This window comes from Aquarana catesbeiana, linkage group LG01 (genome assembly GCF_042186555.1).
Source record: "Aquarana catesbeiana isolate 2022-GZ linkage group LG01, ASM4218655v1, whole genome shotgun sequence".
Taxonomy (NCBI): Eukaryota; Metazoa; Chordata; class Amphibia; order Anura; family Ranidae; genus Aquarana; species Aquarana catesbeiana.
The window spans coordinates 768,078,926-768,106,866 of NC_133324.1; the positions used below are offsets into that span (position 1 = coordinate 768,078,926).

General features: G+C 41.0%; 1 protein-coding gene across 3 annotated transcripts in view; it reads right to left on the bottom strand.

Annotated features, from left to right (window-relative positions):
- The window catches only part of NEK1 (NIMA related kinase 1), a 205,843-nt gene that overhangs the window by 70,710 nt on the left and 107,192 nt on the right, over nt 1-27,941 (bottom strand). For 2 of the 3 annotated variants that reach the window (XM_073606279.1, XM_073606272.1), the window contains 4 exons: nt 18,564-18,647; nt 17,448-17,531; nt 13,527-13,604; nt 11,605-11,700 (listed from right to left, as the gene is read on the bottom strand). In XM_073606279.1, the coding sequence (XP_073462380.1) occupies nt 11,605-11,700; nt 13,527-13,604; nt 17,448-17,531; nt 18,564-18,647 (342 nt within the window). The remainder of the gene's footprint in view (nt 1-11,604; nt 11,701-13,526; nt 13,605-17,447; nt 17,532-18,563; nt 18,648-27,941) is intronic. The other variant, XM_073606287.1, reaches the window with a different exon arrangement.

A 27,941-nucleotide genomic window follows, 5' to 3' on the forward strand; every position in this document is an offset into this window, starting at 1 on the left:
AGAGCTCAGGCTGGACTTCTTCTTTAAGGCATACAGTTGATATGTGGGAACTAATCCCCACAGAGCCACAAGAGCATCTGCAGCTTCTGCTAAAGGTCCCTGAAACTGGAGACTACCTATCCTGGTAAATCTGGATGTCCTCCTGTGGCACAGGTCCTGGAACACCTCTAGGTGTAGGAACCCATTCTACGGGGTCCAGGTACTGCCACAGCTGAGGAAGTATGTCTGCCAATTGTCTATGCCTAGAATGTACGGCTGATAAAACAGGAATGTGAAATTTTGGGAAACTTCTGGTTCATTTCTTATAACTGCTGTATGCCACCACTGTGACACTGACATTTGTGCAACACAGTAGAGATCCAAATCACCCACAGTTTCAGAATGTTGATCAGGAGGAAAGACTTAAGACTCCAGAGCTGGATTCCTGAGCCACCAGGCTAGTGCTGGCAGTGAAAATGGGCAAATGGCATTTCTTCAAAAGAGGCTACCATCAGACCAAGCTGTAAAGACTTAACTTTTCCAGAATCAAATGCCGCTCAGTTAACTTCCTAGTGCGTCTGCTAACATTACAGGCTGCACCACCCAGTGTTATTAGGGCAACATGGCTTAACCTTGAACTCCTCCAGGCATTCTGTTGCCATGCAACACCTGCAGTTCAGTCCTCCCTGCTTGGCACCCATTGTGTTCTGTTAGTGCCTGAATTAAAGCTCACTAGCCAGCACCTGGGTAATGAGATTGGTTTACCCATGTGCCTCACTAGCTGCTTTGCCTTAATCTTTTTGCCTGCTCGACCCTAGCCTGTTTCTGATCACGTCTCTGCTTGCTGCCAGATTCAGGATCCATGAAATGGCTATAACATTTTGACAGTCAATTTTACTTTGTCCAGATGAACCCATGCTGACTTCTCCTGCAGCAGTAGGGATGCCAAGAGAATGTGGCTAGTACAGGGCCAGCACCTTGGTGAATACCAAAAATGCAGATGAGAAACTGAAGTCCAGAGCTGCAAACTGGTAGTGCAGGGGCTCCATGGTAAAGCGAAGGAATCCCTTATGCTCTTGAAAGATGGGGACATGTAAGCATCTTTAATGTAAACAGAAGCCAGAAAATCTCCTTGGTGAAAGAGGCAATGACAGACTTTTTGGACTCGAATAAAGACATTCAGAGATTTGAGATCCAGAATTGGGCAAATTTCCTCTTTGGGCTTGGAAACGTTTACCAGATTGGCATAAAATCCCTGAAACTGTTATGTCACAGGAAAACCAAGGAGAACTTTAAGGAGGTCTGTTAATCTGTGCAATGAAACAGGTTGGAGATCTGAGCTGCAAGATGTCCAAGCACCCACAAACGTTAACAAATGTCCTTTGCTGTCCTTCATGTAGAGGAAGGCTCATCTAAGGATCTGGCAGATTTTGAACACCAGGACATGTGGGTGGATGGGGGCGCAAACTTGGGGAGAGGGGGGGTGGAAGGAATGAAGAAACAAAAGAAGTTTCTTGACAGACAGACAGACAAGACTTTGCAGTCTGTTTCTGGCTTTTTCCACTGAGGAAGATGGGTGTTTTTGCCATCAGCCACATGATCTCATCAAGGGTTAGTCTGAAGCGTCCTAAAATTTACACATCCCCAACAGACTGGAGAGTCAAGCTGGTGACATGACCTTTCTCTCCTGCAGTTAGGCAGTAAAACTTAGTCCTCTTCCCTGCCCCCAGCCTGACTGGATAATGAAGGAGTATTGGCAGATCAATCAGTTAAACCATGTACGTACTCTGCCCTCTCCACTTGTCAGCACAAGAGCATGCAGCACACCTAACTAGCTCACCATCTCCCAATCTTTTATAAGTTGTAATACGACCACCTTTCAGGACCACCTCAATGTCATAAGAGTGGAGACCCATTGCTGCAGTGAAATCAAGAACATAAGCTCTATGCACAATTTATAGGAGCATAATTTTTAAAAAATTATCTTCGTTTTTATGTATCCAATTCTGATTTGCAGTTTGTTCCAAAACACGTAGACATGATCTCCGGTTTTAAACACCACTGCACCTTTAGACTTGTAAAGTGAAGCACTAAGCTGTTACAAAACAAATATTTTACCCAAACCCGACAACCTACTTTTTTTAGTCAAACTAAATGTGAGAAAGTGTAACTTTCCCCTGTTTGGAGGTGTGCAAAAGGTCAACACAAATACACAGCTTATAAGGTGTTTTTTATTAAGTGCAGTTTTGCCCCCTAATTAATGTGTATAAGGGGAGTAATAAAAGTCAACAAGACTACGTTTATGTCAATGAGGCCATTGTGGTGAACAGAAAGAATGTGACCTGCTATAGCTGACAGGTTTATGTCTGTCTGCTTCTGGAGTATAAAATGAGGCCATAGTGTCAATGTCCCTTTTTTACTGCTCGCTATAATGAAAACGCTACCAAGCAAACCTCTAGGGAAGTGAAAAGGTGGCGATACTGCTGCAGCAAGACACATTAAAACTGTTCCCCTAAAGCAAACACAAAGACGACTAAAATTAACAATGCGTTTGAAAAGACAAATGCATTATTACAATAAAGACAGATAATGATTGCATGATTAATCCAAACAGAATTAATACAATTCCAACTAACACAGTAAAAAAAAAAAAAAAAAAAAAAAAAAAAAAAAAAAAAAAATGTACTGATTTAAGCAAATTCTAGATAAACCTTTTATTCCTGTATGGTGCATAACGTGTTAAAGCACAAGTCTAAAAAAGTGCATTTGGAACAGGACATGCAGTTAGTCTTGGGGAAACGGTGTCCTATAGAGGAACAAAGACAGCAGACTTTGGGACGACATTTCATTTTGCAAAACAAAAGACACTGAGAGGGGGCAAAGGTTGATTCATGAATTTCTGGACAATGCTTTAATTATCAGAAAGTTGGTTTTATTTGGATGTATGGTTCACGGAATTTTAAAACTCTCTCAGCTCTGATTATCCTCTATTCTGTTTAAAGGAGACATTTGGGGTTTGAAAGAACACAACACATATATACTTACCTCTATGCTGCAGCACTGATGTGAAGCTGCAGCTGTCCCACATTGGTGGGTGGTGAAAGTCACTGCTCTCTGCTCCGAGCAGTGACTTTCAGTCACTGCTCTGCTTCTGCAGCACTTACTGGAGCTGCTGAGCAGGAAAGGTGGTAGGCCACAGCTGGCTCCAGCTCTCAGCCACAAGTTGAGAGGTGGAACCAGCTGTCAATCAGGCAGGCATTCCAGAGCCCACTGTTGACTGATTCTGGGTCACAAGAGAGCAAAAGTGTACTTTTGTGACCCCCAAGTGAAGTATAGACAAAAAGCTTTGGCCACACTTCTCTTTTGGGTAAAAAGAAAATGCAGCAGAAGTTATGAAGTTGTAACACCCATGAACAATATAATAAACAAAAGGAAAGAATGATCGGATAGATGCTGGCATTATCAGGGGGAATGTGGAACGCTACTGCATGTCTTCTGGTCATGCCCTTAACTCAGGAGTTTCTGGAAAGAGGTCCTGAAGAGATCACAAAAATGTACAGATTATAAGATCCCAGATGAATCTGCTTTCTTTCTGCTTCAGGTTTCTAAAATCCCTGCTAAAAGTATACAAGTAATCTATTTTATGTCACCTCCTTAACGCTGCTAAATCCTGCAACCCCCTAAATGCCTGGAAAAAGACATTTAGGGGCTATGTCTGTAAACAGACATAGCCTCCAACGATTGGGTTGTGGCTTCAAGAAAGGTGGAGGAACCGGATGGAGAATTTGGTGTACAGCACAGCAGAAAAGAGAGGTGTATTCAAAAATATGGTCTCTATGGAAAATGTTTGTCTATATGGAGGAGGGTAAGGCTCTCTTGGATGTGGATCCTTCTGGTTGATGGAGATGGCCTTTTCCACCCCTCTTGTCCCCCCACCCCTTTTTTTTTCTCTCCATCTCCTCTTTCTTCCTGCTTTTTCCTTCTTTGGCTTTTCTCTCCTCTCTTTTCTTTACCACCTCTACCTCTAGTTAAAATTTAGGCAGTTTCTGATGTACAGTATATTTTCTCCAGGCACGATTCCCTAATGGCAACCCCTTGATGGGATCCTTGCCCAGGACAGTCTTCCAACTGGCCAGGCTGATGCGTGACTAGTTAGGTTTCCCTTGCCCTTTCATGGGCCGGGGAAGCACTTTTGTTGTCCATATATGTAGGTTTCTTTTGCACTGCTTCCGTTCTATGCAAAGCCAGACTGGCCTTTAGGCCATATTTTCCTGATCTAAGCTATTGTAATGGAATTTTAACTCTACCAGTTTTGCTCTGTATTTCTACTATACAGTGTTTGGTTGTCAGTGTATCTCGGAGATTGCCCTTTTTTCTCTTAAATAAAATAAAATTAAAAAAAAAAAAACCCACAATATATAAAAGTACAATTCAAACAATGCCTGATAATAAAGAGACAATATGGCAAATGTCCAATAATGAATTGTTGCAATGAACAGTTGAGAAATCCTCCACCACTGTGTCTTGCCTTTATCTTACATTTAAAAAAAAAAAAATTGCAATCTCACCGGACAGAAATGCTGTCCAACATATAGAACAGCTGAAAGTACTCCATACTGATCTGACTCTTCTCGAATATCATCTTCTACTCTTCAGAATATTATTGTGACATTAGGTTTTTTTAATTCAATTCTGGTATTATTACAGATGCAGTCACTTAACAGTTTTTTTCTCTCTCTCCATTTATTGGAAGAACACAATTTTTCAATTTGAGTTTCTTTATGTATAAAATGTTTTTATATATTATTACACATGTTGTATACAATTACACTGGACATTGTCCATTTCAAAATTCGCCCTTGTTTAATATGATTGATTATTTTTTTAAATTTTCATAGCTATCATATAGGGCAAGTTCCGGTGACTTTCCTAGTTAAAATTATTTTTTTTCCCATACCAATGTTTTTATTCATATAATTGAGGTATCTGCCGTTAATTGATTTTCCGGATCTTCTTTAAAATGGCACCTGAACCAGTCAGGACTACACCATTCAGGCTTTTTGTAATACGGTACCGGACCGGAAATGAAGTTGTAGACCATGGAAACATGGTGCCGGGACTGGAAGTGACGTTGTATACTCTGGTTGTCTCCGGAACTGGAATGTATGACATCCTGTGTAGGGCTACATAAGGCAAGCCGCTAGCCTTTTCATTTTATGCTCCTAATGATGCTCGTAGCACGAAACAGCTGTAGAGCTACGGTGGCATCAGAGTTAAGTTGGTGATACCAGCAGGACGTGTGTGTATTTTACTGTATTTTTTTTTTAAATATTTTATATTTACATACGATATCACCAATAGATACTACACTATACGTTTTCCTTTGATCTTGGGGTCTCGTTTTATTGGATGGAATTGGTCATTTCCTCTGATGTCATGAGGTTTTTAATGGAGAGAGCTGATACCTGGCTGACTTTAATTGGATGCTGCATGTATTTCTTTCTACAAGAGTCGCATCAGTAAAGAGCGCATTCAGCTGTTCTATGTTAGTTAGCATTTCTGTCTGGTGAGTTTGCATTTTTTTACGTAACGTGAAGGCTAGACACGTGGTGGAGGGTTTCTCAACTGTTCTTTGTAACAATTCATTATTGGACATTTACCATTGTCTTTTAATTATCGGAGATAGTTTGAATTTTACTTTGTATATTCATTATTTCCTTTTGTTTATTATCTTGTTCATGGGTGTCATAGCTTCATAACTTTGGAGCGCTGCTTTTACTTTTTACATATATGATACAGGGTTTTTATATATCTACACTAATTGCATGCTGCTCTTTGTATACCAATTAGCACTGACATACATAACTTTATTTTCACAAACTTCTCTTTTAACTTCATTAGGAGGTGTCACTTTGAAGCCAAAAAAGGCAAGAATTGTAGTAATGGTAGTGTCTGTTGGGATAGCTTGTAATTGTCAATATAGAGTACATACTTGATTTTTAACTAACATCAGGATATTAAATAAAAAAGAAGGTGTATGCAGATAGACAAACACTGAATTTGCTTGCATGTGGTCATGTTAATATTTACCATATATTTTACTCCTGCATGACCTGCAAATTTGGTGGAAATGCCAAATGTATGCACTGGTAAAATTTGAACAAAACTGCAAATGGCAACCAAGTTAGGAGGCCAAATTAACATGTATGGCCAGCCTTAAAGTGTAACTTCACTTTCAGGGAAAAACAATATAGAAGAAAAAAAAAAAGAGACCTCACATATACAATTGCTACAAAAGTACTGTAATTTAAAGTGGTTGTGAAGGCTGGATTTTTATTTACCTTCATGCAACCTATGCATGTAGGTGAAAAACCTTCTGTGTACAGCATACACCCCCCCCCCCCCCCCAGTCCTCCCCTCACACTTGCCCAGGCCCCATTTCAATCCAGCAATGTGCAATGTGCACAAGAACAGCAGTTCTCCTAGGTCTCTCCCTCATTGGCTGAGACAGTAGTGAAAGCTACTCACAGCCAGTGAGGAGGAAGTGGGGGTGAGGGACAAGCCGCGCTCTGACACAGCGCAGGAGGGAGTATGCACAAGTACCACTATAGCAAGTGGCTTGGGGGACCCAAGGGAGAATTGGGGCTGCTCTGTGAAAATCCACTAAACAGAGCAGGTAAGTAAAACATGTTTTTTACTTTAAAGAAAGAAAAAAAACAAGCCTTTAATATCACTAAGTTTATTAAAAACTACCTTTCCATTTCAACTTGCTGTACATTTGCAAAAATTCAATGAAATATGGCAACCTGGAAGCATTCTGTACACAGTGTACAGAAATGTAATTTCCTGCTTATGGGAAGAATTCTGCACTAAGATATATACCAGATTTCAGGCATGCTCTGCAACAAAAATGTCCATGTTGATGAAATACTTCCCAAAGGTTGATCACTTCTAAAGGGATGAAGGCAAATGGGAGGCTACCAGCTCTCAGGAGCCAATTATGCACACCCACATTTAATCTCTCAAGCAGCGATCACATTCAAGTGGCCACAATTAGATGTGAGAGCCAGCAGCCTCCCACTGCTTTCTAGTAGGGCTGCCTACTCACAGCTATTGGCAGAAAGCCCCGCTGGGGTTTACACATCTGTTAACAGGCAAGGTGCAGTTGCAGTTGTAAAAGGCACCCTTATGAATTAGTCATTCCTATTCAGAGTCCTGTATAGGACACGCTTTAACAAAGAGCTATTCCTTCCCATTTTTTTCCTCTGTGGGTTGAACTGAATGGACTTGTGTCCTTGTTCAAATCAGACTAACTATGTAGCGATGTAAGAAACAGTCGCTAATCTGCAACACATTTTGTTAAAATCCTTGCAATGTACATTGATCACCCAGAGGGGAATGTTTTCTTTTCTCTCAGCAAAAAGTGGAATTATTAAAGCCAGTGGATAAAACCTAAACCATTCAAATATAAAAAGAACAAAAATAACAATTCAAACTGAACCATTTTATCAGTTCAGACCAGGGGTCGGTAACCCCAGGCACACGGACATATTTATGATGGCACGTGATGTCCCAGACACATAAGCACCCGCTGCCTCTTTCCCACCCACCTGCATTCCAGGAGACACCCGACATACAGTATCAACAAAACCAGCCGTCCGATCCTTGCGACTGACTACACAGAAAGGAGCCTGGCTGCCTCTTTCCTGCCTCCAATTCCACCCACCTCATTCGGCTTGTCATTCTTTTAGCCAATATAGATGCTGTGTTCAGCATGATATAAGACATGCTGTGCCCCTCCCCATGGATACTGGTGATTGGCCTGCCAAGCTGCTCCTCCCATCCCCGCACAGGGCACGCAGCAGATCTTGTCCTCCTACACACCACATATAGTGCATCCGGAAAATATTCACAGGTTTTCGCACTTTTTTCCACATTTTGTTATGTTATGTTACAGTCGTATTCCAAAATGGATTAAATTCATTATTGTCCTTAAAATTGTTCAAACAATACCCCAGAATGACAACGTAAAAGAAGTTTGAAATCTTTGCAAATTTATTAAAAAAAAAAAAAACGAAAAAACAAAAACAAATCACATGTACATAAGTATTCACAGCCTTTGTTTAATACTTTGTTGAAGCACCTTTGGGACCAATTACAGCCTCAAGTCTTTTTGAGTATGATGCTAGAAGCTTTGCAGACCTATTTTTGGGCAGTTTCTCCCATTCTTCTTTGCAGGACCTCTCAAGCTCCATTAGGTTGGTGCCCAGCCATTTTCAGATCTCCCCAGAGTTGTTCAATTGGGTTCAAGTCTGGGATCTGGCTGGGCCACTCAAGGACATTCAGAGTTGTCCCATAGCAACTTCTTTGTTATCTTGGCTGTGTGCTTAGGGTCGTTGTCCTGTTGGAAGATAAACCTTCGCCCCAGTCTGAGGTTCAGAGCGCTCTGGAGCAGGTTTTCATCAAGGATGTCTCTGTACATTGCTGCATTCATCTTTCCATTAATCCTGACTAGTCTCCCAGTTCCTGCTGCTGAAAAACATCCCCACAGCATGATGTTGCCACCACCAAGCTTCACTGTAGGCCACTTTGGTCTGAACACTTGCCATTCAGGCCAAAGAGTTTGATCTTTGTTTCATCAGACCAGAGAATTTTGTTTCACATGGTCAGAGTCCTTCAGGTGCCTTTTGGCAAACTCCAGACGGGCTGTCATGAGCCTTTTACTGGAGGAGTGGCTTCCGTCTGGCCACTCTACAGGCCTGATTGGTGGAGTGCTGCAGAGATGGTTGTTCTTCTGGAAGGTTCTCCTCTCTCCATGGAGAAACGCTGGAGCTCTGTCAGAGTGACCATAGAGTTCTTGTTGACCTGAGTAAGGCCCTTCTCCCTCTGATCACACACACAGTTTGGCTGGGCGGCCCGTTAGGAAGAGTCCTGGGGGTTCCAAACTTCTCCCATTTATGGATTATGGAGGCCACTGTGCTCATTGGGACCTTCAATGCTGCAGATGTTTTTCTGTATCCTTCCCCAGATTGGTGCCTTGATTCCTGTCTCTGAGGTCTACAGACAATTCCTTAGACTTCATGGCTTGGTTTGTGGTCCGACATGCCCTGTTAAATGTGGGACCTTATATAGACAGGTGTGTGCCTTTCCAAATCATGTCCAGTCAACTGAATTTACCACAGGTGGACTCCAATCAAGTTGTAGATTGTAGATAGTTGAAGAGGATGCGCCTGAGCTCAATGTTGAATGTCATGGCAAAGGCTGTGAATACTTCTGTACATGTGCTTTGTTTTTCTTTTTAAAGGATTTGTGAACCCATTTGTGAAAGTCTATGCCAGCCCCTCTATTAGAGGCTGGCATAGCACACTGTGCTAAGCATTTTTTTAAAACGAGTGTTGTAAATACCAATTTTCAGCTGTCTCCAGGCTGGACACATGACGCGCGGCCGCTTTGCAGCTCCAACGGATGGCTTCTGCAGGAGGGTCCGTGATCTCTCTCTGACGTCAGCCAAGGAGATAACGTGACCGCTCCTCTCCCACGCAGAATCCCCATCTCATAGCTGTAAATCGACTGCGAGTCACGTGACCGGCCTGAAGACAGCTAAAAATCGGTATTTACAACACTCATTTTAAAAAATGCTTAACACAGTGTGCTATGCCTGCCTTTAATAGAGGGGCTGGCAGTGACAATTATAGGTTTATTTTTTAATAATAGCAGAGGAGGGGGGGCGGGGCTGAGCAGGGATAAACAGAGGGCGCTGACAGGGAGGAAGGAGGGAGTGAGAGAGGAGAGCAGAGGGGACAGCAACCTATCACTGAGGGAGGCACTTCAACCACAGTGATCAGGCGGAGCTGCCCTGGTTATTGTGGTCTGTTTAGAGAGGCCATACAGGAAGTGGTAGGTTTAGGGTTTTTTTTTTTTTTTTTTACAGTTTAGAGGGGGGGGGGGGGGGGGGGGGGGGGCAGATTACATAGTACAAACACTGTACTATGTAATCTGCTTTAAGGGACCAGGATATTCATTTTTTTGGGGGGGTTAACAAACCCTCTAATAAATGTGCACTGTGAATACTTTCTGGATGCACTGAAAGTAGCTGAAATCGGATTATTTTACAGATACAACCTCCATCTGCACAGTATATAGCTGCCTGCTATGTTGCTGCTCGGAGCTGTGAAATCTCCAAATCGGAACAGCAGAAAAGCTGCAGTAGCCAACTGCACACTGCGCAGATGGAGGCTGTGTCTGTAAAAGAATTTGAGCTTGGTTATATCTAGGGTGGGGAGGAGGAGCTCTGCTGCGTGTCCTGCCAGCACTAACCCCAGTTCTCTGCCCTCTGACCCATGTACACTGTCCTGCAGACTGCGTCCTCTGTCCCGCTGACCCCAAACTTCTGCCCTATTGACCCCTGTACATTTCCCCCATCCTCTGCCCCACTAACCTCAGACCTCTGCCCGGCTGACCCCTATACACTACCCCACTTATACCAGTCCTCTGCCCCGCTGAACCATGTTGGCTATTGGGATCTACTAATTAACAGGTGCAGGAATTGGGGCTGATTTGAGTTGTGAAGGTCAAGCAATTGGGGTTTTTTTTAGATCGGAAGTTTCAGAAACTAGGATGACCTGAGGTGTGAAGGTGAAGGATTTAGGGTTGATCTGAGGTGTGAAGGTGCAGAAATTGGGGTGATGAGAGGTGTGAAGTGCAGGATTTGGAGTGATCAGAGATGTGAAGGTGCAAGAATTGGGGGGATCTGAGGAATAAAGGTGCAGGATTTGGGGTGATTTGAGGTGTGAAGGTGCAGGAAATGAAACTGATCCAAGGTGCGATGGTGCAGAAATTGGGGTGATCTGAGGTGCGAAGGTGCAGGAAAATTGGCTGATCCAAGGTCTATAGTGCAGTAATTGGGCTAATTTGAGGTGTGAAGGCACAAAGCTCAATATTATTTTCTTTTACAGCATTTACTTTATAAAAAATTAATTTTCACGATTAAATGTGAGAAGTTTTTTTTTTTTTAATGTAGCTGGCACTCTATTTCTTTGAAAATATTTTATGGCACACTATGCTCAAAAGGTTGCCTACCCGTGGTTCAGAGAAAATCATTTTTGTGTGAGAAACCAAAAATTAGTCCATTTTCCCTGAAGAGTTCTGCTACACTGGTGTCTCTGTCAAGGGCCCTTGTCTTGTTTTGTGACAGTTTGGTTACAGATTGGACTACTGTTACAGTTGCTTTATTTCAGAACACCATTCTATTTTGAGTCTCATGTGCCTGACTTTTAACCTGGTTACGCTTTCCTGATTAGTATCACACTTGACCCACAACTATACTTGCCCCCACTCACTGTTCCCACTGCTTGCCACAGGCTTTGCTTCTGCAGAGTCACTTGGTAAGTAACTTCAGCTTCCTGCCCTTTAATGTGGCAGTGCAAGGGCATGACCAGTTACCATGTGTATGGCTAGCTCTAAAGTTAGTGAATTAGATCAAATCCATGGACATCCACCTAAAATATCTGTTTCATTAAGCATTCACAAACACTGTACATGAAGGTTTTTTCTTTTCACAGAAATTTATTTGAATGGAAATCTATTTCCAAATAAATTTAAAATAAAGCTCTTAAACTTTCTTACATGCTCATCCCAGGCTCGTTTCTCCCTTTCATCAGCTTCCCTTCTCTTTCGCTCTAGATCTTCTTTTAATGCAGCTGCTCTAGCATTGGCTTGGGCCTGCACAAAAAGCAATGATTTTATTGGAATTGGGATGCATATTTATTAACAACATCTGTACAACCTAAATTGAACGAAAGAGAAGGCATCATACAGAGTTTATAGGATGGATGGATTCTAATCTTGGAGTCAAGGCAACAGTGCTGCAAATCCACTCACAGCCTGGATTTGCAAAAACCCAACATGCAATTGTCTATGTCATGAATATCTAACCTCAGACCTTAAAAGCAGATGTATTGGATAAATGGGAGATTACTTGTTTTAAAAGGGCATGTGACTTGTATAAAATCTTGCATCAGAAATAGTGAATCATAGTCTCAAAAGTGGTCTGGGGAAAAAGGTAACCTAAGGTCACAACAACTTGTAGACATAAGTAAGAAAACAAAAAAAAAAAACCCACCTTCACTGAATGTAAATTAAAATATTTGTTCCAATCTTTTTTTATGAAGGGAGGGAAGGAAACAAAGCTTAGTCTAAACAATCTATTTTATACTGTTTTTCTACCCAAGGTAATGATAAAATCTGGGTAATTTTTACCTGTTTCTACCCCCATGTTTTGTTTGTCTGCTAGCACCAAAACATAACCAGAACAGACACACGCTATTATGATAAGGTAGAGCCACTCGTTGGCTGGCTCTGATTGGACATCCTGCTTTACCAAGGAGCATTTGGATTGCAGTATCTGGAAGAATCCCAGTGATACCATCATTTATTTATTGGCAGCTTTCATCAGCTTAGGCCAGGGGTGTCCAAACTTTTGACCCTCCTGGGCCATACTGGAAGAAGAGGAAGTGCCTTGGGCCACACATAAAATACCTTAACAATAAGGATATCTGATGGGCAGAAAAAGTCAGGCAGGTCACAAGTGAACGATCACTGATATAGATAATGTACCCCTCTGAGTAATGAAACATTTTTATTGCAATATTTTTTTATTATAAAAGTAAAAGAGGGCAACATAAAACGAGTGCGATATTTGACACTGTTTTTGATAAACAAAAGCATCAATATCTGGTTCAATGAATGTAGTAGCAATTCTTAATGAATTCTCAAGGTGCTCATCAGATACGTTGGTTCTAATTTTGCCCTTCCTGTGCTTCATCATTTAAAATATTTGTTGACAAATATAGGTGCTGCCGAAAACTGATGACATGGTTAAGAAGAGTGATTGTGAAGAATGGGATATTTTTCTTTGGGAAGATAATACTTACAAAAAGTAAGTAAAACTAATGCAACAGTGAACAGGCAACACTAGAGCCAAGGCAGTTTGCTTTGCCTCGTGGTGGGGGTATGGTTGGACTGAGCTGGAATAGCCACCCAATGCAGTCCCACCCCACCTGGTGCGACTCTTCCCTAACTTGATGTGCTACTTTAGCTTCCTGTCAATTTGGTGCCAGTCGTTCAGACCCGAGTTCCACATTTTTTTGAGGAGTGTCAAACAACCAAAATTGGTATTTGCATACAATCTTTTATCGGTTGCGGCAGTGCAGGGGAGAGCCAGCCAAGAACACTGGAGGGTATCTCTTATTCGAAACACAGTTTCACAGATGTACTTTTAGCACTGGCACAGGGTGAACTTGATCGCCTATGACACCAGAACTTGCTAAACCCTGTGTCAAATCAAATATTATAGTTAAACCCAAGTCGAAACGTACAAAGTTACTAAATAATAAACACACCAATGCAAATAGAATCCAGTTGTTCTGTATTACTAATGGGATTAGCGTTCTGTGATAACTAGTAGGTCAATGGATTGTATAACTGAAATCAATTTTCCAAACTAAACCTCCTACTAAAAAGTTAAACAATTCTGCTATATATAATACCTTTAAAGCTTCGATTTTTTTCCTTCTCAGCTCAGCTTCCTCGCTGCTGCCTTTGCTACTAGGTTGTCCTTCATCTCCCTGTTAGATCAAAATAAACATGGTGAAGGACATTTCTAAAATGTTAGCTGGTCAACAAACATGCATTCTACATCCAGAGATTATGTTAAAATATATGAAAAAACAAAAAACAAAAAAAACAATAAAATTCACAAAACAAGTGTGAATTATGAAAAAGCTTTCTTATCATATAACAGTTGCTTCCCTTTATATAAACTCTGCTAATATTTTTGAGTACTTTTAGATTTGGGACTACATGTATTCTGAGTAACATTTATTGCACCCCAATTATTTAGAGTTTTAAAGTGTATCTTCACTTTTGCAGGCAAATTGAGATTGTTACACGTTCTCAACATTCACATTACATAACTTGAAGTGGAACTTTAGTCAGAAAATTAAATCCTTATAGATCTCTTCAGGCTGGCCCCTTTTGCATGTATAGCTATGTAAAACAATAAAAATAAGCGCCTCTACGGTTTAAAATTCAGTAACCCACAACCAGAATGACACAGACTATGCAGAGGAATCACAGATTAGGGAATAGAAAAGCAGGAGAGGTGACAGGATAAATGCTGCTGCTGCCAGGAAGACACAAAGTGTACGAGTTAAAGGGGTTTTAAACCGTGTTTTTTCACCTTAATGCATCCCATGCATTAAGGTGAAAAAACACCTGGCAGTGACCGCCCCCCGTTTTACTTACATGAGCCCTTGAACTTGACCCGCCGGGGACATGCTGTCTCTCTGGGGTTCTCGGCTCTTGACTGGATAGATTGATAGCAGCGCAGCCATTGGCTCCCACTGCCATCAATCAAATCCAACGACACAGGCACCGGGGGGGTGGGCCGAGTCATGCATTTGGCGGCTAGGGACACCGAATGAATGGGCTCGGGAGCACGCCCGCAAGGTAACCCCCATTTAAAAAAAAATAAAATAAAATGAACCCTTACAATCACTTTAAACCTGCAAGGATCAGAATAGCTTACAAGCTACTTAAAAAGGAATATATATATATATATATATATATATATATATATATATATATATATATATATATATATATATATATATATATATATATATATATATATATATATATATATATATATATATATATACACACACACACACACATACACACACACACACACACACACACTATATAAATCTTATTTTTAGGTATGCAGTGTGAATGGGAACACAAACATAGTAGGGGTTCTTCATTTTTGACCACAAAAGTAGAAATAACCTTTTCGTACTAGCTACATAAATGCAGACACTGGAACTAACGGCAAGTGATCTACATGCATACAGTGACAAACAACACATGAATAAAGTAAACATTTGTAGACATTTAAGTTTTAGAGTTCATATCAGGAAAATATTTTTTGCTGTTTGCTGTTTGCTAAAAGATCAAACAAAATTGAATTTTAGAGCTTAAAAGTATGTTCCACCTAATCATTCAGAGAGATAAATATCCAAAAATTTAGTTGATCTGCTCCATACTGTAGGACAGGCATCACTAAATGGTGGACCGTGGTCCGCATCCAGACAGACTCATTGTCCTGTCTGGATCGCCACGGTCCCACCATTTAGAAGCCTCTTGTGCCCTGAAGCCATCACTGTGATCATCCCCTGCAGCAGGAGGCAGAGGTTTGCTTCCCGAGTTCACAGGCAGGCGATTGGTTGCTAGGGCAGTCCAAGCAACCAATAACCAGCTTGCAGGTCCCACTCTGTCCAGACCCGCTGTGCCTCCCACTCCTCAACCAGTCTGTGTAATGTGAAGAAAGGCTGCTTAAGACAGTAATAGAGGGCCGAGGACAGTAGGGGTGGAGCTGAGGGGAGCTAAGGACTGTAATAGGGGGCTTAAGACAGTAAAGGAGGAGCCAATACAATTATGGGGGGGTGCTAAGGACAATATTGGGAAGGCCAAGGACAATTATGGGGGCTCAAGACAGTAAGGGGCAAAGGGCAATTATAGGGGGCTAAGGACAGCAAGGGGGGGGGGGTGAGGACAGTAATATGAAGTGGGGATTTTGATGTGAAGGGGAGGGATCTGTGATGTAAAGAGAGGAACTGTGATATGAGGCTCAGTTCAGACCTGTGCATGCACATTTGCACATGCACGTCGCAGGTAGAGCAGCCCATTCATTTTAAAAGGCACATGCACGTCGCAGGTAGAGCAGCCCATTCATTTTACCCAAGAAAAAAGCCGGTGAAAAATCCCTGACCCCCCCTTTTTTTTATTGTGCTGCTCCAACACTATATGGTTTGGTGCCGGAGAATATGTGGCATAGGATGGCAATGCTGTGGGGGTGCCTTTAAGAATTAATGGCACCCCTACACATATGCTAAAGTGCAGTACATTACTCTGTGGGTCGGTAGTACGCTCAATTTTGCGCACCTTCTTCAGCCACAGAGATGCGAACCTAGCCTAAGAGGAGAAAGGGCTGTGATGTGAAGAATATGAGTAATTGCACGGCCATGCGATTCAGGCCTCTGTTGGAAGAATACATTACTGACTGGACCTCTATGATTTTTAATTCAGTAACCCTGCTGTAGGAGCGTACCTCCACACAAACTGTCAAACTGTCATGTTATAACATCTGCAGAAGATATTTCCTCCTCAGGAACACATGGCACCATTTTACATAGGGCCTAGTTGGGCATTGTACTTAAATCAGAGGCTCTTTTTAGAAAGTTCTGATTAGCTGGGAAACAACACCGGTTCTAAAAGATCTTATACATACTGTACAATGACTGATTGGCACTGTACTTATTTTTAGAGTAACATTCAAGTTTTCATAAGGATCTCGATTGACTATTATTTTTAAATTAATCCCATGTTATCACTAACTGAAGCTAGCCTTACACACATGGATTTTACCATCCACACTAAAAAGCATAAATGAAGGAATCTCCCCTGCCAGTTTTTGTATACCTGAACAATGCCTGCATCTAACTGGATGCAGTAACTGTTTGGCCAACATTCCACCCAACTCCTTTCAATCTCATGCCGTGTACACACGAGCGGAATGTCCAACAGAAAAATGTCCGACGGTAGCTTTTTATCGTATATTCCGATTGTGTGTATGCCCCATCAAACTTTTCACGTCGAAAATTCTGACGGACCTAGAAAGAGAACATGTTCTAAATTTTTCCGACGGAATCAATTCCTATCGGGAAAACCCCTTGTCTATATGCTGTTCTGACGTACCAAAAACGACGCATGCGCTAAAGCAAGTACGAGACGGAAGCTATTGGCTACTGGCTATTGATTCTTCCGTTTTCTAGCCCCGTCGTACGTGTTGTACGTCACCGCGTTCTGGACGGTCAGAATTTGGTGTGACCGTGTGTATGCAAGACAGCTATCTCACACACGCGAGACAGATTTAAGGCAAGCATATTCATTGCAATTTTAGGTTTAATTTGACAATGTCTTAACAAGTAGTCAGGGAAGAGGTTGGGTCACTGCTAGGACTCAGATTCTGTTGTGTAAGTGTAAACCCGTTCTTGAGCTACAAGGCACTTTAGGCAAGCTTTTTTTCAGCAAAGCAGATAAAAGATAGCTATGTTTGAATATATAATTTTTAAATTGACAGATTTCGCATCAAATTAAAAGTTAACAGAATTGGTTCATGTGCCAACTTTCACTTTGAAGTCTTTTCACCCACCATTATGGACAGCGAAGCCAATTCATATTAAGCCTTCTAGTTATTTGGTCTGATTTGACCTTCGGCCCAAATTCTGGCCCACTCTAATCCAACTGCTCATTTCCTGTCACCATCTTACACAGCGACACAGAATCCAACATTCACAATACAAAAAAAAAAATAACTCAATATACAGTCACTTTACTGTGCTTACCTTTTCTCCACGCAGCTTAGCTTTGATCTGCTGTCGTTCGTTAAAATTCTGGAGCCTGATTTGCCTGAGTCTTGCTAAATATTCCTAATAGGATGAAAATAAAAACTTGTAAAATCAAAAACAATTCATAAAATATATATGGAAAAAAAAACTTAGCCTCTGAAGAACTAAAGAACCTTAAACCTAAAGCCTTTAGGTAACAATATGCTAAATGGCAAAAATATGCCTATTTTACAGTTCCCAAGACAAACATTTAGAATAAATTACAAATTTTAAATGCCTTCAATTTGTTTTCATAACCAAGTCCGTTAAAGGGTAAAATATTACCATACTGCAGAACTCTGACCTATCTGTAGTATGAGTAGAGAAATAAATCCTAGAGAAGCTTTAATTTAAGATAAATATGCAAAAAAAAAAAAAAAAAAAGTTAGCCATAGCAACCAATCAGCAAGCCTCTTTCATTGTTCTGACTGCTGTAAACCAATGAAATATAAAATTTGATTGGATGCCAGTGGTCATCGTTTATCACTGCTTTTGTTTGAACGACTGCGTGTGTCCTGTATATCTTGTATTATTAAAGGGTCTTGAGCTGAACACCTGTCATACTGCATTGAATACTATTCCAATGCAACTGCTAATGTTTTGGAACTGATGAAAGACTATTAAATGCATCTTGATGGATGGGTAGGGATTTTTGACTCCACTAGCTGCAATGGTATAGTACAGAAAGCAATTCAAATGGCAAACACTTAGTAGCATTACAAATCACATAGTAGCATTCAAGCAGGACAGCAAACTGTTATTATCACCAACAATTTGAGGTGCATAATACTGGGTTTAGATGCAAGTCTCATTCAAAAGCAAAAATTAAATATGTCAGACACAAGTGCATGATTCAGACAGGAAGGAAAAACACAGCCCATGTGTGTAGAGTGTACTTAGTTGTATCTGTTTTTTGAGTTAGGAGGCGAGGTAGAACCCCAGACGACAATGAGATATGGCTTTCCTCTATGGGTTAGGTAGAATACACAGGGAACATGCAAATAAAGGATACGATTAGTCATGAAAAACAGTGCAAGAATGTTTAGAAGAGGCTCAGGCATGCGGGAAGCCTACCTGTTCTTCTCTGTGTCGGGCCTTCCCTCCTCCTGAAGAATTTGGCCTGCCTCCATAGATAGCTGCCAGACTGTACAGTGCATCCTGTTTACCATGTAATGTATGAAGTGTAAGAATGGTGGGGACTACATTAAAAAGGGTTTAAAAAAAAAAAAAAAAAAAAAGTACTCTTCCAAAGCAACCCACTTATGTTTATTTTTTGCCCCAAGACTGGTTGTAGTGATCTATACCCAACATCGGAATATGTCAGCAGCGGTTACATTGTCATAAAGCCCGCCTTAGGGCTCATGTATATGGACATTTAGTCTGCAGCTAATTTCATTACTACTCTGCTCAATTTGCTGTAAAGATAAGCTGGCATTAATCATAGGAGTAGATCATTGAAGGCCTATAAAAAGAGTATAACAGGACACTTGAGGGCATATTTAGTATGACATTCAGCAAACATTCTCTGCAGGTGAATCTTCCAGGTCTAGGTGTTTTAAATTACACCAATTGATTCTCCACCATAGATTTGGTGAAATTCACATTCACTACTTTGTAAAATAGACAGACTGGAGAGTCTGAAAATAAATGAAAGCTAGGTGGACTTTATTCTGTACTAACTCAGGGGAAACCTGTACATAGCTGTTACTGCAAAGCTCCCAAATGTCCCCGATTTTGAGGGACTGTCCCTGATTTGGAACAAAGTAGATATTTGCCAGCACACCATGGATCAACAAAGTAGCATCCAAACAGATTATTTATTGCATGATCACATCACAAGAAAAGTGCACTTTTGTGACTTTCTGAACCAGTCTCCAGCTGGTTGTTGCTCCATACCCAAACTTCGAGAGCTTTTCCAAGAACGTGTGCTTTGGGAAGATGGAGTATGATTTGGAACAAAATCCCTCTGTACCGCTTTCCTCATTTGTTCCTCATTTTGGTCTGATCTATATAGTTGTATATAAAATGCACTTTTTATTTTTCAAAGAGCATTTTCTTTCACCCAATTTCTAAATTGCATTTGAAAAATTTCAAAAGCCAGTATACGGGAATAGTAGTGGTAAAAATAAATAAATAAAACAAACACACACTTGTAGGTTTAACTAATCATTTGTTTTGTATAATTCTTTGTTAAGGGAGCGTGTTCTATGCCTACATACTTTTGCTAATAGGTGTCCCTTGTTCCCATCTCAAAAAGTTGGAAGGTATGTTACTGCCACCCACCAAGAACATGTCCCTTTCAAACTAGAATACATTTTTAAATGATTTATAAATCACCCATGAACCCTGTGTGACACTTTGCTATGGAGTCAGTCTAGCTCTGTCTGTACTGTGGTTTATTCAACTAAAACACAAAGAAACATGAAGGAAAGAAAGGAGCCATGGTAAACAAGACTTGAATATATATCATATGGCTCTAAATAATAAAAGCCACAGGCCACAAAGGGGAATAATTCCATCGATTTAAAAAAATGTCACTTACATATTCATGTGACATGTATAAATAGTTAATGCTACGAATTGGTACTGATTAGGTAATTTGGGAAATCTACAATTCTCACCTCCCTGCTCCTAGCCTCTATACCAGCGATCTTCCTCTTGTTGCTCATAAGCCGCATGACTCAGACGGCATCTTTTGATATTGTCTCAGACAGTTCAGGAGGTTATGAGCATTTAGTAGCCTGAAAAGTAATAGCATCATATGTTTCCCATAAGCTTTAGGACATTGGGAGGCTGAATGCTACTTATAAGCTGAGCTCTGGCTTTGGGGAAAAAATAGCTACAAATAAAAGCCACAAACTATGCAACACCGGATCACCATACGCATATGGAGAAATGGGATACAAAACACAACAACAAAAATATTAAAACATAGCACACTTTAGGTGGCAAGAAGATATGACAGGCTGACTAAAACTGCACTGGCAGCTTTACAGACTGTTCGGAAAAACTAATGAGGAACACTGAATGAATAAATCTTAAAACAACCACAAAGGATAGACAATGTAGGAAAAATGCCGCAAAAACATTCAGGACCATGAACATTAGATTCCCTTGGCTACTCTGATGTCGTAATTATTTATAATTTAATCCTGGAGAGGAGAAGTGAAGCCAGTACAGAATGGTGTATTAATAGTCATTGTCTGTTAGCAACTGAGCATTCCTCCGCACATCGTCCATCATACAAGGCCAATGAACAGCTCAGATGACTGTGCTGCGCAAAGGACTGGGACCTTTTTATATAACCTCAGAAACATTTTTCAAGACTTTTCCCAGAAATGGATCATAATTTAAATCTCACACATTGGTACATTTATAGGTTTTAATGTTCAAGGGCTGTAGAGGAAATAGTTGATAACAAAAGTAGCTATCAGCATAGATGTTAACAGCTGAAACCTTGCTCACTACGATTCAGGATGCAAAAGTTCACATAATAATAAAAATAATAATAATAATAATATCAAGCCAAGCTTTTTAACGTAATCCCAAACTAAAATAAAGCTGTATTAATCTGGAGTTTACTATAATTTTTTTCTGGGATACAACATCACACAAATAAGTTCTGCTAATCCTCCCCTCCACACAGCTACTGGATTTTGTGCTCATCGCCTGTCTTCCGGCATTGTAAAGGGTAACCAAAGTCTCTGCTTCGGTTACCCTTTACAAAAATAAATAAATAATATATACACCATATACAGAACTCACCAAGCTACAATCCCACAATGCATCGCATTCTGTGAATGGGCAGCGGAATCCTGGTTAGTTTTCTTCACTGCAGTTAAGCAATAGAGCTTGGTCACCATCCCTCTTCCAGGCTGATGGTTAACGAACGTCACACTGATGAAGTTCTACTCTTCCACCTAAGTTTAAAGTCTAAAGCTGGTTATAGAAGGTTTGTTTTTTTTTTATTCAGCCAGCGGGTTTTAAAATTTTCCACGGACAAAATGTCTGTTGTCGGATTTTCTGAGCGTGTGTACACAAGTCCGTCGGACAAAAGTCCAAAGTACAAACACGCATGCTCGGAAGCAAGGACGAGCCAGAAGCAGTCTGTCTTGTAATCCAGCGCACGTAATTGAGAATTGACATTTGTGACGTGGCAAATTATGAAATCTCGAAATGCATCGCACATTCTCTTCTTCTTTAAATGGGATAATAATAAAGCTGCTTTGCTGGTGATACTGATGGAGTTATTGCAAACACATTTTCAAAGGCTTTTTTTTTCCTAGTGATATCAAGAACAATATTATTATGCTTTTTTTTTTTTCTTTTTTGGGCAAGTTACCACAACACCATTATCCCGTAGTTTTTAAGATCAAAGATACAACTATGTTGGTGTCCCTTGTTATTTTACATTGTATTTTTTTAATGTAACTGCCTACTCCCAAACTGTCATTTGAAGTAAAACACATAGCCAAGTATTATTCTACACAATTTTTTTATTGTGCATTAAAAAAAAGAAAACAAATAAAATTAGACATGCTACCTACCTATAGAACTTAACCATTAGGTGCATTCTATGCATCCAAAAATATAGAAAATATAACAAATCAAATCATTATTATTCAAACAAAAAATAAATAAAAGCCTCATATGCATGTGTGGGCGGCACAGTGGTGTAGTGGGTAGCACTCTCACCTAGCAGTAAGAAGGGTCACTGGTTCGAATCCCAACCATGACACTACCTGCTTGGAGTTTGCATGTTCTCCCTGTGTCTGCGTGGGTTTCCTCCGGGTACTCCGGTTTCCTCCCACACTCCAAAGACATGCTGATAGGTTAATTGGATCCTGTCTAAATTGGCCCTAGTATGTATGAATGTGAGTTAGGGACCTTAGATTGTAAGCTCCTTGAGGGTGTAGGGACTGATGTGAATGTATAATGTATATGTAAAGCGCTGCGTAAATTGACGGCGCTATATAAGTACCTGAAATAAATAAATAAATAAAATAAAATATGCATGTGTCCTGCTTCTTAATGTAGGGGGTCAACAATGCCAAGAGTTGGTGAAAGCAGGCGTCCGTCCTCCGGAGATAATTCTGAAAATCATCTGGATTATTCTCCTGGAGCTCCCACAGCAAAGGCATATGATATAATTGGTCATGATTAATAAAGCAGCCAATTTTTGGTCCAAGAACTCCTCTTCCTCCTGGACTGGACTTGGGTCAAAGCAATAACTCCAAGGCCAATAATATAGAATACGTTATATCTTCCAATTCTGCAACATGTCTGGTTGACGAACGGCCGTTCAGAAACAAATTGAAAAGCACGAAATGAAAAGCGCAAAATGAAAAGAGCAAATCAACACTCACCAAACTTCTAACACAAAATTAGCAGAAGGAGCCCAAAGGGTGGCGCTAAAGAGCTGAAAAAACCATGTAGTACCTCACTACATTCGTGTTTGTTGGCTGACAATTCCTTGCCATTTGTATGCAAGACAAAATCCAGGCACACACCTTCGGACAAAAGTCTGAGGTTTTGTCTGCGGAAAATCCGATCGTGTGTACGAGGCTTAACAGTGGGACGGGCCAATGTCAAATCGAATGTGTAGCCCTCCCTTTTTGACAAAAGTCAATTGTTCGATCAATTTTTGTTGAATTGACAAGTTTGAAAATTTTTGTTGTTAAGCAGCTGCAGCCACTATTTAGAATACTAAATAGTGGCTGCAGCTGCTTAACAACAAAACTTTTCAAACTTGTCAGTTCAACAAAAAATTATCGAACAATTGTGAAGTGGAAGGAAAATTAAATGGTTTTCAAAGATTTTTTACAAAGAAATAGCAGAAAAGTGTGGCGTGCATTTGAATTCAGCCCCCCTGAGTCAATACTTTGTAGAACCACCTTTCACTGCAAGTCTTTTTGGGGATGTCTCTACCAGCTTTGGACATCTAGAGAGTGACATTTTTGCCCATTCTTCTTTGCAAAATAGCTCAAGCTCTGTCAGATTGAATGGAGAGCGTCTGTGAACAGCAATTTTCAAGTCTTGCCACAGATTCTTAATTGGATTTAGGTCTGGACTTTAATTGGACCATTCTAACACATGGATAAAATTTAATCTAAGCCATTCTATTGTAGTTCTGGCTGTATGTTTAGGGTTGTTGTCCTGCTGGAAGGTGAACCTCCACCCCAGTCTCAAGTCTTTTGCAGATGCTAACAGGTTTTCTTCTAAGATTGCCCTGTATTTGGCTCAATCCATCTTCCCATCAACTCTGACCAGCTTCCCTGTCCCTGCTGAAGAAAAGCATCCCCACAACATGATGCTGCCACCACATTTCACGGTGGGGATGGTGTGTTTAAGGTGATGTGTTCGTTTTCCGCCACACACAGCATTTTGCTTTTAGACCAAAAAGTTCAATTTTAGTCTCATCTGACCAAATCACCTTCTTTCACATGTTTGCTGTGTCCCCCCCACATGGCTTCTCACAAACTGCAAATGGGATCTCTAAAGACCCCTTTCACACCGAGGGTGTTTTTCAGGCGCTATAGCGTTAAAAATAGCACCTGCAATCTGCCCTCAAACAGCTGCAGCATTGTCTCCAGTGTGAAAGCCGAGGGCTTTCACACCAGAGCGCTGCGCTGGCAGGACGTCAGGAAAAGTCCTGTCAGCAGCTTCTTTGGAGCGGTGAAGGAGCGGTGTGTTTACCGCTCCTCCACCGCTGCTCCCCATTGAAATCAATGGGGCAGCGCTGGGATACCGCCGGCAAAACGCTGTTATTGAGGCGCATTGTGGGTGGTTTTAACCCTTTCTCCGCTGGTAGCGGGGGGTAAAAGCGCCCCGCTAGCGGCCGAAATGCGCCGCAAATGAGAACCAGATGAGAAAAGGTATTTAGCAGTTTATTTACTAAAATAATTGCATTTCAATGTTCTGTGTACTGTGGGAGTTCAGATATAGTGAAAGCAGGGTCCTGGGTTTAGTAACACTTTAATAGCCCTGTAATCTATTTTTCATCAAAAAATGTATTACTGTGGTTTTTCTGCCTCCATGATTTTTTGAAACAAGCAGTGTATGTTACTTGCAGTTATGTGCACCGCTCTGTGCATACTACAAATCCCATAATCCAAAGTCCATAGTCCCTAGTCCCTAGTCCATCCAAGGAGCAAGCAAGACCCGGTGGCTACATTCCTACATACAGTGGGATCCTGGAGAACAAACATAGCCCCACTCTAACAGGAGGATTAATCACAGCAGGAAAAAAAACACACACAAACACACACACACACACACAACAACAATTCGGAGAGGAGGAGACTGAGCACAATAGAAGGTACTTTTTTAAGCCCAGAATACATACTTGAATAGAATTTTTTATTTTTAAACTAAACTTAGTGTGGCTTTAAGAGTGACATACCTGCACTACAGGAGCCACAGGCATGTAGCCCAGCATTGGAATTTTACTGGCTGGGCTGTAGACTGCAGAAGAGGCCATGGCTGTAGGAGGTGGTAAATAAACCGGGGAGGGGTTGCCCAGTTTAATATATTTAAGGGCGCTAGGAGCAAGTTGTTTTTTTTGTAATATTTGTGAACTTGTCCTTTAGGTACATAATATAGAGATCAACATATAACATCAAATCTCAAAGCATTTTTTTAATAATGTGCTTTGTGTGGAGCCAAACTGAACAGTGTAGTGTAAGGGTTTAAAGATCTATGATACTTTATTTTTTTTAATTCAAATTCTTGACCCCTGTATCAATGAAGTCACATACATGTGAAGGACAGATCCTTGTACAAGATGCATGGTAAACTTCATGAAGACATCTGGAGTACATATTGTATAATATCAATTTAGGTAATTATACTGTTGGCTGTGGAACCAAAACCATTAGTTATACATCATATATTTTGATGATTGCTTTAGAGAGAAGTTGGTGAGGTAGTATCTATTATCATTATTTATATACTTTCAAAAAAGGGTCTTTTTATTTACAGATCTTAAAATGATGGAAAGTGTATGTTGCATTAGAAAAAAACAAAACAATCATTCATCTGGTAAAGTAGTGATCCTCGGTAGTCAAAAGGTAAAGTTGCAGTTTATAGAATGATCAGTTCGGTCCTGAATGTCTCCCCTCGCATGCAACCCCTGGGAAGCCTTACTACACAAGTCGATCCCATCTCTGACTAAAGTCCAGTAGAAACTGGTGGGATCTGTCTTCCTGGCAGTCTGACAAACACTGGTCAGGCCTGGCACCAACTGTTTCTTAATTTTGCGGAGATCAAGCAGCGACTTGTGGGTACTATGGCCCATAAAAAACTCGCTTCCATACTCACCGATACCAACTCCAAATTTATTAAGCTCTGGGACACATGGATAACCTAAGATGATCACCTTACTCTGAACCATTCTTTACTTTACAGATGAACACCTGAATGGGCCACCACTGCTACGCTTAGCAGACTGGACCCCACAGGATTCATCCCCCCCATCCTTCTGGCGAAGTTCTTTCCCTTCACTTTTTCTACTTCTACTCTAACCAGCACTACCTCTAGATGGCCATTACCGACTTTCTAATTCTCTTCGTTCAACTTTGGGTCCTCCATCTCTCTTTACAAAATCTCCTTTCCCTCTCCCCTGCTATGGAGGCAAGCACCTTCGCTGGCAGCAAATGTCACCATGTAGTTATATATACACTCATGGTGGCAACCATATACTGTATGCTCATTATATACACAGGTTCTGCATCCTGCAACATGTTTATTTTACTGCTTTTTTCCACAATGCGATTCGGGGAGTTGGCCAACTCACTGAAACCAGGCATTCCCCGTCTGGGTGCTTGAGGTGAATGTAGCCATTTTAGTGCACTTGCAACAAGAACAATTGAGTACTGTCCATGATACTTTTTTTATTTGCACTAACATCCAAATTTTCAGGACAAGCTTTCGGGGTGCGACTTCTTCAAGGTCCAAGCTGTACCAATACACAAAAGTTTGTCTGTTTTTTTTTGCATTTTTTTCCCTTCAGAGTTTGTCTTAATATTCTGCTAAAACATTGTGTGTTAGTACAGCTTGGGCCTTGAAGAAGAGGACACAACCCTGAAAGCTTGTCCTAAAAATTTGGACGTTAAGTGCAAATAAAAAAATGATCATGGACAGTACTCAATTGTTTCTGTCTGTGCAATATCTCATTTTGTTACGTCAAAAGGGGTTGTGACCAATCCACACCTTGTAGTAGAGAAACACCCACATGTCTCCATCCCAAATAAATGTAACAAAGTGGGGGGACAGGAACGGGACTTTGCGTGAGGCACGTGGGTGAATATGCTGCGCCAATGATGGGGTTGGGGTGTGAGAAAATGAACAAAACATATAGGTTAACAGTTATATGGATGAAGTGAGAGTAAAATGAATAGGGTCAACATAGATAATGGTAAAAGGTAATGATGGTAAAAAAAAGGTTTTTATTGGCATAGATATTCAAATCAACTACAACCAATGAGAAAGAGGACACATATAGAATCAAAATAAACCATGTTCGCAACAGTGTATAGATCAGCAGGGTTCATAAATAGTTGTACAGTTGCAAGAGCATATATACATTGTGCAGTCAGTGTATACATGAATGGATCTGGACTTGAAAACATATTGACAGCAATGTATAGACAAGCGAAGTACATGAATAGGTAATGCATTGACAAAAAGCACATATGCATGGTACAGACAATGAATGCATCAATAGATCTAAACTCTACGCGTTTCTTGGCTTTAAACCAATCGTCAGGAGTCCGATGCAATAAAACTATAACAGAAGCAATGGAGTAACTGTTATTGTGTGGATAGGTGTTTGTAGAGAACATATGTTGAAAATATGATCTTCTGCATACTTACAGGTTGTGCAGTAGTAGGTTTGTGATGACCTATGTATGGCAATGTGATGTTAGTCTGGGTCCATGGAGTCTCCCCCGGGGCTGAGGCAGAGAGCGCACCCCAATGACGCCGGCCACAGTGGCCCAAGTGACATAGGCACCCACAGGACCGGCAGGCAGGGACGTCCGACAAGGACAGGGAATGTGGAGGAGCTGGGGAAAAATATGAACAATGGAGGTGTAAGAAAGTGTGAAATAGAGGATGGTAATGTTAGGGAATAAGTGAGGTAGGAGCAATAGAGCGTGCCCCTAAGTGTGTGAAAAGGAGCTATAAAACTGGGGGAGTGAGAGTGGTGGAAAAAGTGAGGCATAAACGAGAGAACCAAAGTAGTTGGAATGGGTGAGGGAAAGTGGCTGAATGTGAGGGAGTTACCTGAGTGGTGGGTGCCCAGCCGAGCCAGAAGTCCAGTATGCATGGCGGAAATATGGGATGCCAAGCCAAATGGAGCCTAAAATAGCCGCAAACATGCGGCGCGCTCACGCCAACGTCACGCGCGGGCATAATGACGCGGTGAGGGGAGGGGGGGCCCGATGAGTACGG